This window comes from Melospiza melodia, chromosome 8, assembly GCF_035770615.1.
Source record: "Melospiza melodia melodia isolate bMelMel2 chromosome 8, bMelMel2.pri, whole genome shotgun sequence".
Lineage (NCBI taxonomy): Eukaryota > Metazoa > Chordata > Aves > Passeriformes > Passerellidae > Melospiza > Melospiza melodia.
The window spans coordinates 2,230,549-2,249,079 of NC_086201.1; the positions used below are offsets into that span (position 1 = coordinate 2,230,549).

Genomic DNA, 18,531 nt, shown 5'->3' on the forward strand with positions numbered 1-18,531 from the left:
GGTGAGATTTGTTCAGAACTCCAGTCCTGCCCTGCTCTGTGAAGTTTAATTAAAAGTGGAGCACAACTGGAAGCCAAAGGGAAGTGTCCAGCCATGAGGACCCCACAAACTGCATTTCCTTCCTTTTTCCACGGGCCCCCTGGAGCAGGATCCTTGGGCACAGCCGTGAGCAGCAGTGCCACAGCTGGAACATCAGCCCTTCCTTCCTCCCAGAGCTGGCTCTGCTTCACCCACCACACCCCACTGCTCCCAGGGCTGCAGTTCCCAGATCCAGCCCTCAGGAGCTGCCACCTGCTGCTTCCAGAGACGCTGGGGGGACACACGGGGACAAGGACACACAGCACAGCGCGGGCCGCTGCCACCTCTGCTCCAGGGACTCACAGCGCTCATTGGCCTTGGAGTTTGGTGGGAAGGATGCAATCAATGCAGTGGGACAGCATTTGGGAGAAGCACTTTGGCACCCAGCCACCAGTCACTGGAATTCCAGCACAAGGCTGACATCCTGAACTCCAGTGCTGGAGCTGTGAGTTGCCAGGTTTTCCTCGTTTTCTGCGAGTCTGCGCTCTGGCCATCGAAATTCCTTTCGTTACCTCGGAATGGTCTTTGCATATTGTGAGCAGAACTGGGTTATCCCTGAAATTTGTAACGTTTAGGATCTGCAATCTGTGGCTGGAACTTTGTGAGTGACTCCAGGCTCAACCTGTGGCTCACAGGCAGTGAGCTGCACTCCCCTCCCATGGCACCGAGCTGTGAGTGGAGGGAAGCTGCAAATCTCCAAGCAGAGGGAGAGGAATGGGGGAACTGAGCTTCCTGAGGTGATCCTGAAACAGTGACACAGCCCCCACTGCCCGGCGGGACAGGGACCGCGCCGCGACCTCGGCACAAACATAAATAGGAAAAAGACTCTTTTTCAAAAAAACAAGAATTCAGAGCTTTCCAGTGTCACAGCTCAGAGAAAATAAAAAAAACAAAAAAGAAAAAAGAAAGTCATGCTTAAGGTTTCAAATATTCCTCAGACACAGCAAACCTAAATAGTATTCAGTTAAATAAATGGATGAGATACTCTGGGAAATGGAGGGAAAAGCTTTCAACTAAAAGAGGAGGGAAAATTTTCTTTCAATAACAGCACTTTTTCTTTTTTATACACAACAAGCGAGTACAAGAAAAGGCTAAAAACACGGCTCTAGGAATGGCCACTTCCTGGGGGCATGAAGCTTTCCCCTTCTTAAATAACACAGGGAATTGGGAATACATCATTTACAAAACACGGAGCGGTTTATTATTCCAATTAGTGTTGTCAATCATAATTTAGCGAGGTGGAACTGAGGTATACCTGGTTGAGGGAGGTTAAGTAATACTTGGAAGCCTCTTTGCTCTATCCCATTGATTACTCTTGTTTCTGTACACGGAACAGCAGCACACGGAACATTCACAAGCTGTGTCGTAGTCGCATTACAATAGTCATTTTATAAACAACAACGAATGCAATAAAAACAAGTTACCCTTTTTTTTTTTGTTGTTTTTAAATCTGAAATGAAATGTTTTTGATTTAAAAAAAATAACAGTAGTTCATTTAAAGGAATTAGTCTCTTCTGACAGGGATTAAGAAATCGGATGTCAGTGTTTAAAATGCTCATTAGCCCGTTCAGGTCCGGATTCTTCATCGCAAGTTCCTTATCAGCACGTGAGGGGTTCTCAGTCACGTCCTTCAGGTGTAAGCAGGGAATGCAGAAAGTCTCATGGATCCACGTTGGGGAGGAGGAGGAGGAGGGGGAAAACAAAGGATAAACACCTGTTGGTGATGCTCCAGAGAGACTTACCATCCGTTCTTGCCACCCGGAACAGCAGTGACGCCAGCAGTCCGTGCGCTGTAGCAGCTCCAGTGAAGAGTCCTGTGGTCACTTCCATGACCAGTGCAACTATCATAGACTGGATTCTTTGGGAGGAAAGTCAACGTTTGTCACCATTGTGACCACAGTCACGATGTCCTCTGTTGTTATAATGTTAGTGAGTTTTTGCATCTGGATGATCCTCTCCTCCACGCAGCCCGCCGACAGCCGCGCCTCGGCGTCGTGATCCCAGCACTCCTCGATGGTCTCGCACAGCATCGCCATTCCCTGGGAAACAGCTCACGTCAAAAAGGGCACTTCAGGGGACACCACACCTCCAGATGGGAGCCTTTGTGTCCCACAGCGTGTTTGGTGTGAGCCTGGAGTGTCCCGTGGGGCCTCAGCTCTGCTTTGCTCTGCACTATTGAACAGAAACTGTTCAACAGCAGCAGGGGAAAATCCTTCCCTGCACTGCTGGAGCCCCCCAGTGTTTTAAAAAGGTGAATTCCTCAGACACCAATTGGGACTTCAGTGCAAAGGAACTCCAGGATCTCTTCTTCCACCAAAAACCAAAAAATCCAGTACTGAAGAAAGAGCAGTCTAAGATGAGGAACATTTACAGCCCATTTAACTCCTACTGGAATTATGAAACCCCTCCCAAACCCCAGTGCAATGTACACAACACAGCACGAACAAAACACGGCATTCAGTCGGTGGGGTGACACTTACAGAATGTTTCTGCCAACACTCCCTTAGGACAGGCCTCTTCTTTTTGTGCACCACAACCTCCTGCATGTCCTCCAGGGAGGGGTGCTGGCCAATCTCCTCCTCGAAAGGCAGCATGTACTCATCCACAGGGCCTGCAGGGGAAACGCCAGTTAAACGGGAAAGGGAAAAGGGGAAGTGTAGCCATGGTATTTCCTGAAAAATCCCTTTGCCAGGATCTTTCTCCTGAGAAGCTGAGAGGCCTCAGAGGAAAAGAAAAACACTGATTATCTGCTGCTGTGGAATGCAACAGGTGCATCTGGGATTGGTCCATGTTGGTTGTTTCTAATTAATGGCCAATCACAGTCAGCTCGGACTCTGAGTCAGAAGCTTTTGTTATCACTCTATTCTTAGCCAGCCTTCTGATGAAATCCTTTCTTCTATTCTTTTAGTATAGTTTTAATATAACATATATCATTAAATGATCAGTCAGCCCTCTGAAACATGGAGTCAGATCCTCATCTCTTCCCTCGTGCTGGGCCCCTGTGAACACCGCCACAGGAAAGGGAGGATTGCCCTGTTGGCTGCAATCAGAACCCGGAGTGGTTGGGGCTGGAAGGGGCTCTCTCCCAGCGGGCAGGGCAGTCCCAGCCAGGGCAGTCCCTCCCAGGGCAGCCCCTCCTCCCAGGGCACTCCCTCCCAGGGCAGTCTCTCCCAGGGCAGCCCCAGCCAGGGCAGTCCCAGCCAGGGCAGTCCCAGCCAGGGCAGTCCCTCCCTCCTCACCGTCGGCGGCCGTGCAGCGCGAGGCCAGCTCCCAGAGCACCAGCCCCATGGCGTACATGTCTATCCTCAGGAACGCGTCCCTCTGGAAGTTGATAGCACCTTCGAGCACCTCGGGGGCCATGTACCTGCGGGTGCCCACCTGCAGGGGCACAGAACATCAATGGTTGTGCCCACAATCACCCCCAGCACGGGCACTGCCCCCCTGCTGCCACACGAAACCCCTGCTCTGTCCCAGGTTACACTGGCCACGGTTGGAACAACCCGATGGAACAACAATTTCCATCTGCTCTGGGGTGCCCCATTTTCACCCTCATCCATGGAGAAAGTTTCCTAAATTCCAGAATAGACCAGAATCCACAAAAGTGTGAAATAGATTATAGAGAGCAGTGTAGGTGTAAGTGAGAAATTTAGGTTTGGGATTTTTAGTATGTTGTGGATGGAAGCAAGATGGAGGACACAGGGTATCGTCCTGGGTTTCTTCTTCATGCTGCTTCTTCTTGGGTTTGGGTGGCATTTTGTAAATGGGCAGAAAAGTCCCCATTGCAGCTCTTTGGGATCAGTTATTGGGTTAAAAGGGAAAATAATCCAGGTGTCAGTTCTTAATTGGATAATTTAGCTTTAGAAACCCTTGTAACAAGAGATTGTTGGCCATTCTGTGCCTTCTAATGAAAAGCTGCTGAACTCCCAGCAGTGAGACTTTTACTGATAAGAAATAATAAACACCTGAGTCAGAACGTGAACTAATGTCCCAAGTGCCTTCAGTCCAGACCCAGTGAAACCCACAACCAGAATCCCCCACATCAGGACTAAATCTTGGAAGTTTCATCCCTCAGCTTCTGAACAATAAGTAAATAATGAATAAAATATTACAAAAGTTCTTGTCCAAATTGTCCAGTCAGGATAAAAGGGGGATAGGCCATGCAAAGAGCCTGAGGGGAGATTCCCACTCACATCCAGGTAACAGCTGGATCATTCCTGGCAATAGCTCAGGATTTACCTGTCCATGGGTGTCTCCTGCAGACTTTCCAGCCTCAAACTTTAAAGCTAGACCGAAATCAGCAATACAGGCTGTGAGGTTGTTTTTCAGCAGCACGTTCTTGCTTTTGATGTCCCTTGCAAGTTCAAGAAAAAATACAAATTAGAGATCTAGAACATGAAATACAGAAAGAACTAAGGAAAAGGGGAGAGAATAAAACAAGGAACATTATGGTATGAAAGGCAAGAAAATGATAAAGAAATAGGTAAGTTACACAACAAAATGATAATCATAAAACCTTGGAGTGCCCTTGCAGACCTTTATCTTTATGGGAATAAATGAGACAGTAATTGGAACTGTAATTTTGTGCTTGTTGTTAAAATAAATACAGCTGTATGATGGATATAGGGATGTAGGGATATATGGAGATATGGATGGTGCATGTGGGATACAGAGGTGCAATGAGAATGTTGCAGTCCAAGTGTGCAGCGACTGCAACTTTGTTTAAATAACAGGGTGAAAATGTGCCTTGGAGGGGAGCTGCAGGAATCCTGCAGGACAAGAGGGGGAGGTGGGTGCCTGCAGGATTGCCATGTACCTGTGGGAGATGGCTGGCTTGTGGCCATCCTTGAGCCCCGGGATGTCCTCGTGCAGGTAGGCCAGGCCCCTGGCCATGGTCTGGGCAATGTGGCACAGCTCGTTCCACGACACCACGTTGGCCTTCAGGAAATCTGTCAGGGACCCCTGCAGAAAACAGGCACACACCCAGCTCAGCCTCACTGCTCCAGGGAAAACCTGCAGAGCCTGCAATTCGCTTCTGTAGGACCTTTGTCCTTCTTATGGACCTACAGCAGGTTCAGAGTGAAATACTCTGAATAAACAGAGATGAAATCATTCAACACTACAGTTTCAGAGTGAAACACACACTCTGAACAATCCAAAGAAATCAAAATGATCCAACATAAATTGGAATGTGTTCTTAATTGTATTTGTGTTTTTTCCTTTTGCTGTCACAATAGAATCGATCTGTATCACTTCATCTTTATTCTTATCAACCAACAAGTGAAGCAAAAATAACCCCCCAAAAAATCTCTGCAAGATGGGAGGTTATGTATTTTAGGCAGGTTTAGAGTGGGGATGTTAAAATAGACATCTTCTAAAAAGCCAAAAAAAGGCAGAATCAATTTTTGTTTGTCTCCTAAAACAACTCCTCTGTCAGTAACAGAAATCCCTGCTCCTGAAATGCCAGCAATGAGGAGATCCCATTGCAGAGGGGATCTGGCCCTGTCCCTGCAGGGTTGGTACAGCTGGAGGTGACACAGAGCTCCCCCAGGCACTCCATGGACCCACAACCCCAGATCCCCATTCCCACATCCCCCTCCCACATCCCCAATCCCACATCCCAAATCCCCAATCCCACATCCCCAATCCCAAATCCCCAATCCCAAATCCCACATCCCCAATCCCACATCCCCAATCCCACATCCCCAATCCCACATCCCCAATCCCAAATCCCACATCCCCAATCCCACATCCCCAATCCCAAATCCCCAATCCCAAATCCCAGATCCCCATTCCCACATCCCCAATCCCACATCCCCAATCCCAACTTTCTCAGCTGCCTGAAAACCAACTGCAACCAATTCACATCTTTCGCAGACATTTCTCCACAGAAATCCTTTCTTTCGGATTTCTGCGTCTTCTGGAGGCCAGAGGCTCCAGAAGACAAGGTAAACAATGATTATCAGCTGCTGGGGAATGCAACAGGGACACCTTGATTGGCTCATTTCCTATGTTTATAATTAAGGGCCAATCACCAGTGCAAGCTAGGGGACTGAGTCCTTGGCCACAACTTTGTTATAGATTCTTTTCTATCTATTCCATCCTAGCCTAGCTGCTCTGCAAACCTCTCTCTATATTCTGTTAGTATAGTAATAATGTATTATATATAATATCTTAATAAATCAGCCTTCTGATCAAGATACAAGATTCACCATCTCTCTATCACCAGCTGCGACCCACTCAGGCATGGTAATACACATCCAGTGCACAGCCAGCAGCACAGCGAGAGCTCTCCCAGTCTCCCTGCTGTGCTGGCCCAGCCCGGGTGTGTGAGCCCTGTGTGGGGCTGCTGTCCCTCCCTGTCCCTCCCTGGGCAGCCCCACCTTCTCGTGGAAGGCCGTGATGAGCCACAGGTCCACGTCGATGCTGGAGCCGCGCTTCTCGGCGCCGATGAACTGCAGGATGTTGTCGTGCTTCATCCCGGGCAGGCTGTAGATCTCGTACTCGTTCTGCCACGACTGCTTGTCCTGCAAGCACACAGCACCAAACACAGTGAGCCACCAAACCGTGGCACAGCAGGGGCTGGCCCTGGGGCAGTTTGATACCTCCTGGGGCTCTGCTGCTCACAGTGACCCCAGAGGTGTCACAAATTCTCTTTTCCCAGCCCAGGGGCCATAGAAGGAGTCAGAGCTCTTCACTTCTGGGTCTCAAGGTTGTTCATTGTTCCTTAGCTATAAAATTTTTTCTCCTGTCCTCAGTAAGACAGCCCAAGGCACTCTGCCTGCCCCAGGGTGGTGTTATCTTTTTATACTAAAAACTACCTGTGCAATATTTACAATTACTGCCCAATGCCCATCACCTGTGTGAGACAGTGAGCTTCTACTCCAAACCAATCCCAAAGTGCCACCACCACAGCAGGAGATGGAGGCCAAGAAGAGGAAGGAGAAAGGCTGGACATGCCCAGACTCCTCCATCTTGCCCCCTGAACCCCCATTCTAAAAACCCCAAAAATCTATTTTTCACCCTGTGACAAATCAATTATTCTACTTTTACTTTTGTGGCTTGCAGATCCTCATATAAGGTTGGTAATTTGCTCCATGGGTCATAACCAAAGTCACAGGGGGCTGGGGCTGTGTGCCAGGGTCTCTGAGCCCCCAGCAGGGTCCTGGCAGTCCAGGACAGCCAGAGGGACGTCCTGAATTCTGACAGAGTTTGGGAGTGCTCTGTCAGAAAATCCCTGGAGGTTCTGGTGAAATGATGAGAGCCAAGGCAGCCCTGGCTCAGTGAGAGGAACAAACCCCTGCACCTCCAGCAGCAGGGGGGGCTTTAATCAGTGCAAACCCATCCCAGCATCAGCATCCAGCCCCACTCTGGGCTCTCCAAATTCCTCAACCCATTTCATGTGAGCCACGGCTCTGCGAGGGCCCTTGCTGGGCAATGAGTGCTGTGGCATTAATTGAGGAATGGTTAATTGGAACAATCACTCCAGGGGCTGCATTTCAGGGCATTCCTTCTAAGCACTAGTTAATTTGATTATTAACTGGTCAAGAGGTGGGTTAGAGCTGCTTAAAACTACAAGTGCTGAATATTTTTATGATTAGAAGCCCACATTTCACAGGGTTTATGCTTCAGTAATGTGTTTACTGCAGTAAAACACTTATTTTAAATCATTAAAACTCTTACTGCATCTCTTACACCTCAGTGCCATTTCCACTTGGATTTACAGAATTATTGGGCCAAGAAAAGCTGCTTTAATGTGAGGAAAACCCAGGACCCTGAGGGTTCTGCTCACCTGGATGGGGAATATTTTGACTGCAACGTATTCATTGAGCAGCTGAGCTTTCCACACACACCCAAACCTGCCCCTGGCCTTGATCTCCAGGAGCTGCAGCGGCTTCAGACCCATCAGGGGAGATGGTGGGGGAGGCCCAGGATCCTGCAATCAGGAGAGACCATTAATTAATGCTGCTTTAATTAGCGACATCCATTCCCATCATCCCTGAGAGCACTCCAGAGAGAGGATTGCAGCTGGGGAGAGCCTGGGGTCACCCAGCCAAACCCCACTGCAAATCCCAAACACCCAGGGACAGAGCCCAGCCCTGCTGCAGGGGGTGGGAAATGGGATTGGGACATTCCCAGCAGGGTGGGACACACCTGGATAACACAGCAGCAACCAGGGAATCACCTGAGCAGCAGGGAGGGACAGCAGAGGTTAGGGAATTATGGAATCAGGTGGGAAAGCACAGCAGAAATTAAGGAATAATGGAATCAGGTGGGAAAGCACAGAAAAAATTAGGGAATAATGGAATCAGGTGGGAAAGCACAGCAGAAATTAAGGAATAATGGGATTACTTAGGATAGCACAGCAGAAATGATGAAACAATGGAATCAGGTGGGAAAGCAAGGCAGAAATTAAGGAACAATGGAATCAGGTGGGAAAGCACAGAAAAATTAGGGAATAATGGAATCAGGTGGAAAGCACAGGAGAAATTAGGGAATAATGGAATCAGGTGGGAAAGCAAGGCAAAAATTAAGGAATAATGGAATCAGGTGGGAAAGTACAGAAAAAATTAGGGAATAATGGAATCAGGTGGGAAAGCTCAGCAGAAATTAGGGAATAATGTGATCAGGTGGGAAAGCACAGCAGAAATTAAGGAATAATGTGATTAGGTGGAAAAGCAAGGCTGAAATGAAGGAATAATGGAATCAGGTGGGAAAGCAAGGCAGAAATTAAGGAATAATGTGATTACTTAGGAAAGCACAGCAGAAATTAGGGAATAATGGAGTCAGGTGGCAAAGCACAGCAGAAATTAAGGATGAGTCTAATCAGGTGGGAAGAAAGCTCAGCAGAAATTAAGGAATATTGTAACCAGGTAGGAAAGCACAGCAGAAATTAAGGAACAAAGATAATCAAGCTTTACTTGTTATACTTTTAAAGCTGGAATTGCAATGAGCCCCTTGGATGCACTGAAGGTTTCTGTGTGGATGTGAAGTGTGGGATCTTTAAACCCTGGGGCAGCCCCTCCTGCCCCATTCCCTGCTCCCAGCTCTGCCAGGGAGCTCCTGAAATGCCAGGAATGAGGAGATCCCACTGCAGAGGGGATCTGGCCCTGTCCTGCAGGGTTGGTACAGCTGGAGGTGACACAGAGCTCCCCCAGGCACTCCATGGACCCACAACCCCAGATCCCCAATCCCACATCCCCAATCCCAAATCCCCAATCCCACATCCCCATTCCCAAATCCCAAATCCCCAATCCCACATCCCCAATCCCCCATCCCAAATCCCACATCCCAAATCCCCATTCCCACATCCCCATTCCCAAATCCCCAATCCCACATCCCCATTCCCAAATCCCACACCACTCCCTGGGACCATCCAGGGCAGGGACAGTTTATTTTCTGCTGCATTTTCTGCTTTGCTGCATCACAGCCTCTGAACACAACAAGCAGATTCTCAATTTTATTGCCAAATCTCTGCTTCCTTCTGGGCTGGCCTCTCCCTCCAGGTGGGATTAGTTTGTCCCTCTATAAAAACCCCAACAATCAACCCCAAAGTTTTCAAAAACCCTCCAAAACTCCCCCTTTTCCCTCTGTTTTCCCCAAAGAGAAAAGCAGTTTTCAGGAGAATGAAAACCACCAGAGGAGCTGCTTCTCCAAGAGAGAGAAGAGGGCTCAATAAAGAGTTAAATGTTTGAGAACTTCCATCAAAAGCACAAAATCCTGTGCAGGCTGAAGACACATTTTGTGACCAACTGGGGTTAAGAACCCTTTGCTAAGGGGAGAATGGAAACAAGTGCTGAGAATGCAAGTCCTGAGTCGTGGCAGGAATCAACATCCCCTCTCTGCTTTCTTCTACAACAAGTAAATTAAAAAGAACAAGTTCCAGAGAAAGATTCAGAGCAGAGTAACCTCACTGCACAAATTAATAACTAGACAAAGAATAAACAGCATTTGAAATTCAAATTAGAGCCACACTGCAGCTCTGTCCCCAAAAAGAGGAAATCCTTTTGTCAGAGTGACAGCGACAGGAGCTTGGAGTTGTGACATCAACATTTGCAGCACACAAAACCAAGTCTGGGAGCAAAGATTTCCCTCCCCTGGTGCCTTTCACTCCGTGCCAGAGCCCTCTTGGAATACTGCAGGCACCAGGGAAAGCAGTGCCCTCAATTTGTAAAACACAAACTGTACCAAATAAATATTTGTAAATCCGGTTTGTTGTTGTTAGGAGAGGAAGTGGGAACGAGATGCTCACATTTATCCCCCAAAGGCAACCCTGATTTACTGAACTGCTGAATTTAATTTAATTTTAATTTAATGAAATCTGTGGGAAATAATCCCAAATCCCCTTTGCTCTGGTGGCTTGGACTCCCCTTCCTTCCCATTACTGCTGGCATTTGGAAGCCCCTGGTGCCTGAATTCTGTCCCAAGCACCAGGAAAACCAAACAACCAAACACCTCCAAGGTTTGCTGAGCCCAGCTCCAGCATCTCTGCCACGAGCTGGAAGTGGAAGTGGGCAGGCAAACCTGGTGCTTTCCTGATTCCCCATCAGCCCAAACATTCCCATCCCCCAAATTCCATTTCCCAGAAAGCCCTGGCTCTCCTCACCTCATTCCCAGCACCTTCCCACAATTCCTGCTGCTAACACAACCAGAAAGAAAAGTTTTCCCTTTTTTTTTTTTTTCTCTCTGATTTTTTCTAAGCACCTTGGTTACAATGAGGCTCTGCAGCTCTGATTTTACACAGAAACATTCCCTGACAATATTCCCAGCTTGCTCTGCTCCAAGGAAAATTGTTTCATGTTCCAGAATGTTCCCCATTATTCCTGTGAGCTTTTGGGCTGATCTCTGTGGTGCCAAGGCCACAGTGCCAGCAGGGCTCCCAAATTTCCAAATGTCCAAAACTCCAGGGCCCAATTCCCTTTTCCTGCCCCTTGCCACAGACTGAGTCATGGGGGAAATATTCCTTAGGGCAGGGTGGCTTCCAGGAATGGGGTTCCTTAGGTGTCCCCAAAAATGGGTCTGGAGATCAGAGAGCTGCTCAGCCACTGTGGGACCCAAAGCCATGGACAGCAGCTCCTGCAGGCAGCACCTGCACCCCTGACTGGGATAAGGAGGCCAAACATGGACAGAGGTCCAAGCAACTCTGGGAACTCTTTATGGACACACAGTCAGGGAAATATTCAAATATTCACATTTTTAATGCACTGAAACCATCAGATTTTCTTCTAAACTGCATCTCCAAGGTATATCAGGTGTTAATTAGAGAACTTTAAAGATGACAAGAATTGAGCATTTTTATTACATCTCAAATCTTGATGGTTTTAATATTCCATTGAAAAGCTGAGCAGGAATGACCCAATTTGTGAATTAAGGGGTCCCAGTGACTTGGAGTTGTAACAAATATAAATATCTTGAGGTCAGTGGGAAAAATGAAGAGATTCATGGTGAAGGAGTATTTTTATTTTTCTCCAGATGTTCCATTTTTGGGAGTTCCTGCCCCACACAAAACCCCAGATCAGCACATGGAGACCCCAGAGCTGCAATGGATTTGTGACAGGGGGAGATGGGAAGGGAGGGCCAAGGACAGGGCACAGGGGGGTGGGATGTGCCCTCTGCTTCCAGGGGAGCCCAGGATCCATCCCAGCCTGCACATCCTGACCCCACCACGCAGCAACTCCAGGGAATGTCAGGAGATCACAAACCACAGGCTAAAACTGCATTTTAAACCACACATGCTGACAGATGGCTTGTCCAAAATACTGAGAAATCACAATTCAGAGCAAACAACGTCTCCCACATCCCCAGAAAGCCCCAGAGCCAGGAACAAACATCCTCTTACCTCAATCATTATATGAAAGGCGTGCTTGCAGAGAGGGAAAAAACACAGGCAAGAGAAATTACTATTTACACCAGAATGGGATGCAAACACAGCTTAGAGGAGACAAAGTCAATTATTTGTGAGTTAATGACAGGAATATTCACGGGGACAGCAAAACTTTCCCACACCAGAACATCATTTATAACAGCAAAGAAATCCAGTGTTGTTAGTAAAGGAAAATGAGGAAAACAAGATTATTCTATAGAAAATGAACAGGATTATTTTCTAATTACATAGGGAAATGTCCCTTGGAGGTGTATAGAGCACAGAGACACGTGGAACTTCCAAAGGTGAAATTCCAGAGCCGGGATGAGAACCCGCCCTGTTCCCTGCAGCGCTCCCGGTGTCCGCCAGGGGGCAGCGCCGCACCAGGGAAACCCCGGCTGGGACCGAACCGGATCAATGGAATCGAACCCGATCGATGAACGGCGCCGGGCACGATCAATGGAATCGAACCCGATCGATGAACGGCGCCGGGCACGATCAATGAACGGGATCGGGCACGATCAATGGAATCGAACCTGATCGATGAACGGCACCGGGCACGATCAATGAACGGGATCGGGCACGATCAATGGAATCGAACCTGATCGATGAACGGCACCGGGCACGATCAATGAACGGGACCGGGCCTGATCAATGAACGGAACCAAACCTGATCAATCAATGGGACCGGGCACAATCAATGAACGGAACTGAACCTGATCAATGCATGGCACCAGGCCTGATCAATCAATGACATCAGGCCTGATCAGTGAACGGCACCGAACCTGATCAATGGGACCGGCCTGATCAATGAACAGCACCAGGCCTGACCAATGCACAGAACCAAGCATGATCAATGCACAGAACCAAACCTGATCAATGCACAGAACCAAACCTGATCAATGCACAGCACCAGGCCTGATCAATGCACAGCACCAGGCCTGATCAATGCACAGCACCAGGCCTGATCAATGAACGGCACCAAGCATGATCAATGCACAGCACCAGGCCTGATCAATGCACAGCACCAGGCCTGATCAATGCACAGCACCAGGCCTGATCAATGCACAGCACCAGGCCTGATCAATGAACGGCACCAAGCATGATCAATGCACAGCACCAGGCCTGATCAATGCACGGCACCGGGCCTGATCAACCAATGGCACCTCAGACCTCAGACCTGAGCTCCAGCACCAAACCTGATCAATACATCCCCAGAGAGAGGAACTCCCTCACTCTGCACGCAGCAGATACTGATAAATCTCAATATTGAAGAGATTCCAACAATCCCAGGCTGAGTTTATGGTGTGGAACAAAATGCAGGCTAAAGGCACACGCCAGGATTTCAGTGACCCCCGTTTGTGCTGCTTTCATCCCTTTCCTGAACAACCTCAGTGCAGATGCCCCTGTTCCTCCTCCTGGCACAGCACTCCCAGAGCAGCTGGGGCTGCCCCTGTCCCTGGGAGTGTCCCAGGCCAGCCTGGATGAGCCTTGGAGCAGCCTGGGACAGTGGAAGTGTCCCTGGGGTAGTGGAAGGTGTCCCTGCCCATGGATGGGACGAGTTTTGAGTTTCAGTCCAACCCAAACTATTCCAGAATCCTGTGACTCTTCCACCTGAGCCACCTCCTTTGTCCTTTACAGTGGGATGGATGTTGGAAGGGAGGGATTCAAGCCCCTGTCTCCAGCTGCCACCTCCTTCTCCCCCTGAGCCTTCACAGCCTCAGGGTGCCACCAGGAGCCTTTCCCTGTGCCTGGGCAGTGCTGAGCACACACTTCCCCTTCTCCAAATAATTCATACCAGATTAACACCAAGAATTATTAACACCAAGAATTAATCCAGGAGGATTCATTCCATAAACCTGTGACAGAACTCAGAGCACTGGGATCCACCAGAATCTCCTCCGCCATCCAGAGCAGAGCAAAACCCACCCCAAGGGGCTGAAATTCCCCTTTTTTTTCCCAGGCCTATTCATTATTAAAGCTCTCCAGCTCTGGAGAATGATGGAAATTCCTCAGCAATAAGCAGAAATATGTATGAATTCAACCTTTGTGCTCTGACCATAATGAGGAACTGCAAAATGAAGCTCTGAGGAGTGAGCCCTGTCCCAAAGCTCTCACTCCTCCCCTGAGGGATCAGCTTCCCCAGACTCTGACCAATTCCTCACACATGGAGACTTTGCAGGATGGATTTATGCTCATGAACACCCCTGGGTTATGAACCAGTGTCCTCCCCTGCAGCCCACAGAGCATCACCTCGGGCTCCCAGCAGAAATCCAGCACTTAAAGGGCATCAGGCTACAAAAGAAATGCAAATCTGAGACTGATGTCAGGAATGAGCTCTGATGAACAAGAACTGGGAGCAGTTAAACCCCTCAGAGCCCCTGTGCCCACACAAATGGACATGAACACACTCACTGCTCCTTGTGCTGCCTGAAAACCAACTCCAATGCTCCATCACAATATTTGGAACCAATTACACCAATAAAACCCTAAGCAGTCTGGGGTTTTCCCAAATTTTGGGCTACCCACGACCATTTCCTGATCTGTAAAAGCTGCATTTGGCTTTTGGGTGTTTTCATACAGATTCTTCCCTCTATTATAGATTTTAACTTGTAGCAGCCCATGGATTCTATAAGGAAAAATAGAGGATTTTTCTATTAGGAAAAAGAAAGGATCCAGTTTCAAGTTCCTCACATTCAAGGATCCTGATTTGCAGTAACTTTCCCATCTCTTTTCCCATTTTCTAAGAGCACCTGGCTTCTCCCTGGGTGTGTTTTTCAAGTAGCCATTAATCTCCCCAGGTTTGGATTCAATCCTTGAAAAAAAACCAAAAACAACAAAACTTCTCCCTTGCATTTTTCTAGTGCTGAAATGTTTCTAATGAAATATCTGTAACAACAACAAGGAAAAAAATGTGGATTTTGGAAGACCAAAATGGGAAAAACCTGACCAGCTGGTTTAGTTCTTCATTCTCCAGCAGGAAACTGTGTGGAAAGATCATCCCAGAAATTCCAAATGCCTCAGGTAGATTTAGGAATTCCTGTGGTCAGAAATCCAAACCCTGATGCATCTTTGAGCCCAGAGAGCTCAACCATTTCAGAAGAAATCCCCCAAACAGGTCACAAAGACACAAAGGAGTGAACCTGCAAAACCTTTTCTCAAGCTTATTAACACAATTATCACTTGCAAACCCAAAGGCCAAAGAGCAGCAGGGATGGAGTGAAAGCTGCCAGGCTGGGCACTCAGGGCCTGAATGGTTCCATGCTCAGGGGGGTGGTGGCAGCTCTGAGGAGGTGACAGTGGCACCCATCAGCTGCAGGGTGGCAACAGCCCCTTGGAGAACCTGCACTGACAGCTCTGGTGTGCCAGGGAGCACCACAGAGCACCACAGAGCACCACAGTGTTGTATTCATATTGTTGTATATTATATTTTTACAGTTTCGTACTTTCTAGGTAGTTTTCTCACAGCAGATCTTCACAGCAGTGGTGTTGTTGCTTCTCAGTCAGGACTCTTTTCTAAGGCTCTCTCTGACTACTCTACTTTCTTTAATTTCAGCTACTTCTATCAGCTACAGCTGCTGCTCAATTAAGCACATCACAACTGCAATCTATTTACAATAACTAAAATCAGGGCAGGGTTACTTTTACAACACAGAGATCTTTTACTGCCATACATATATTTACAATACATATATTTACTCAGGCCCCTACATTTCTCTCTTTTTTTTTTTAATAATTATACAATTACAATACACATTTTTGTCTCAGCTCTCAGGTTGCTACAGCTCTCGACTGTCTTGAATATATACAGATCTTTAGATGTTTTTAGGCTCTTTTCTTCAAAGGCTATAGTCTTACAGCTCTCTGAAAAGCTATAGTCTTACAGCTCTCTGCTGTTACAGTTCTTTGATTCAAAGGCCATACTATATTCTAAAGTCCTAGCTTTCTGGGGGATTCCATACCTTCATTCCATGTTTGGCTGCATGTTCTTTATCACGTCGGGGTCACCACATGTTGTATTCATATTGTTGTATATTATATTTTTACAGTTTCGTACTTTCTGGGTGGTTTTCTCACAGCAGATCTTCACAGCAGTGGTGTTGTTGCTTCTCAGTCAGGACTCTTTTCTAAGGCTCTCTCTGACTACTCTACTTTCTTTAATTTCAGCTACTTCTATCAGCTACAGCTGCTGCTCAATTAAGCACATCACAACTGCAATCTATTTACAATAACTAGAATCAGAACAAAGTTACTTTTACAATACAGAAATCTTTTACTGCCATACATATATTTACAATACATATATTTACTCAAACCCCTACACAACAGAGCACAACAGAGCTGCCCCTGCAGCCTCAGCCCAGATTTATTGGGAATGTTTGGTCACCCCTAACTCCATCCCCCAGGGAAAAGGAACCAGGTGCCAGCACCTCTTCCTGCAGAAAAATGCACACATTCAAATAATTAAAACAGCAATCTGATTATTGGGGTGAATTTTATCAATGATGGGTTATGTTTGCTAAAGGAAACAGAAATAAGGAACAGAACAGTTCCCAAGTGTCTGCCATGCACACAGAGGCATTCAGCAAAGGTGGGTTTGTGAATAACTCAGTGCAGAGCACAGAAGGGACAGATCTGATGGAATTTGACAGCTTTCACTGGACACCTCCCCACACAGCACTGAGGCACAGTGAGCAGCACAAACAAGCCAAGACTAATTGTCCTTTATGTCTCTTCACAGGTTCAAACATTTCTTACTGTGTATTTCTTGCCTTTTTTTTTTCTTTTTAAATATTCCAAACTATTTCTTTCCCTTTGCTCCCTAATCTTTTACTTATCACCAAATTCTTTCACCATTTCTCATCTTCATTTTTATCTTTTGCTTATTTTTCTTCATTTTTATCTTTTGCTTATTCCTCATCCATCCTTTCATTTTTTTCCTGGAAGTTTGGTAGCAGCTCAGTGTTCCCATTGTTTCTGGGAATAAAGCAAGGGAAAAGGGATAACTTTTATCTGGATCTCACAATCTCTTTTTCCTGCTGTACATCTGACTTCTCCTTCTACCACTGCTACACAAAGAATGAAACCAAATCCATTTGCCTAAAACTCCACTCATGCCCCAATTATTAAATATACTATTAACTGATTAATAGCACAAATCTTTCAGAGTTTATTGGTGGTTATAAAGTTCCCAATCCTCTCCCTCCCTCCCTGCTTCCCCTGTCTCCTGCTCCAAGCAGCTGTAATTAAATTTCAAGTGGGAACCACTGCTCTGCTGCATAAGGGAGAGTGTTTATATTGGATTTACATCATAATTCTGGGGAGTTTTTCAGGCACAAGTGGCTTTTCCTGACTTTCCACATGAGCCTTAATGCCTGCTCACCACAAGATAGGAAAATGTTGTTGCCCCACAAGCACCAAGGTACATTTATCCCAAAGATACAATCTGAGCATAAACACAGCAGCTGATTATCCTATTTATTAAAAATTGAGGTGGCAATCCTGCCCCAAACAAATCCATGCAAGGAAAAAAACTGCAGCAAAAGGAGGGAGAGAATCAGAATTCAAGTTCTTGATACCTCACACATATTTAACATTCTCTTGCTTTTTCTTGCTTTATCCATGACTTAATTTCTTCAGGAAGTCAATCCCACACTGGAATTATCCCCACAATTAGCAGTTATGAATTTGATCTCCCAGCAAAGACCACTGGGTCGATGTAAAGTCCCAAATCCATCAAATGGGAGCTGGATGAACTAATTATGCTGACAGATTGCAGGGAGTCTGAGGAGCTGCAATCCTCTCTGCAAGGACAGCAAACAGACTTTTTTCCTCTAAATTATGTTCTTTTCATTTGGCAACAACATATGGCCACTGCCTCTCCCCAAATTCCTCTTATCTATTACTGAGAAACTGAAACCAAAACACTTGAGCTATCAACCCCAGGCAATGCTGCTTCCTGCAGCACCCTCCTGCCAAGCAGCAGCACTGGAAAAATCCCAGGAGCTGGAGCACACAGAGATCAATCCTTGGCACCCCATCCCAAAATAACAAGAGTTTTCATTTTTATCACAAATATCATCACTGTAGGACAGGTCGTGTATTCTGGTCACTGCATTGAGGTAGAAGCTCAAATTAATTCTCCTGCAAAAATCCAAATCATTTCTCTCTTCATTTCCACAACCACATTTTCTTCATCTTTTCTGCTTTGGTCTCTAGAATTTCCAGCTTTAACTCTTCCCATAAAAGCCTCCTAATCTCAGCTGGATCTCCAGACATAACTGAAGGAAGAGGAGTTCCAGTGGCAGCACTGATTATTACAGCTCCAGGACCAGCTGGAGCCTCCCAACTGCAGGAATCCCACACACAGAGCCCCAGAGGGTTTGTCTGGGTGCAATGGCCACGTTATACTCAGTGAGGAGCCCACAACCTCATCCTTTTGACAAAAACACCCCTAAAACTGAAATGTTTCAGGATAAAACAGGAATCACACACACAAGAACACCAGAAAGTTTGCCTGGCTGCACAATGGCCAGGTTACACCCAGGTGTGGAGCCCACAACCTCATCCTTTTGACAAAAACACCCCTAAAA

At 46.9% G+C, this 18,531-nt stretch overlaps 1 protein-coding gene across 2 annotated transcripts in view; it reads right to left on the reverse strand.

Moving 5' to 3' along the window:
* Positions 1-1,253: 1,253 nt before the first annotated feature.
* ACVR2A (activin A receptor type 2A) overlaps positions 1,254-18,531 on the reverse strand; it is a 55,097-nt gene continuing 37,819 nt past the window's right edge. Inside the window, exons 5-12 of one of the 2 annotated variants that reach the window (XM_063161551.1) lie at positions 11,915-11,938; positions 7,868-8,011; positions 6,459-6,602; positions 4,892-5,037; positions 4,315-4,429; positions 3,318-3,456; positions 2,559-2,689; positions 1,254-2,117 (exon numbers count right to left, since the gene is read on the reverse strand). In XM_063161551.1, coding sequence (XP_063017621.1) covers positions 1,923-2,117; positions 2,559-2,689; positions 3,318-3,456; positions 4,315-4,429; positions 4,892-5,037; positions 6,459-6,602; positions 7,868-8,011; positions 11,915-11,938 — 1,038 coding nt within the window. In that variant the 3' untranslated portion in view covers positions 1,254-1,922. The remainder of the gene's footprint in view (positions 2,118-2,558; positions 2,690-3,317; positions 3,457-4,314; positions 4,430-4,891; positions 5,038-6,458; positions 6,603-7,867; positions 8,012-11,914; positions 11,939-18,531) is intronic. The other variant, XM_063161552.1, reaches the window with a different exon arrangement.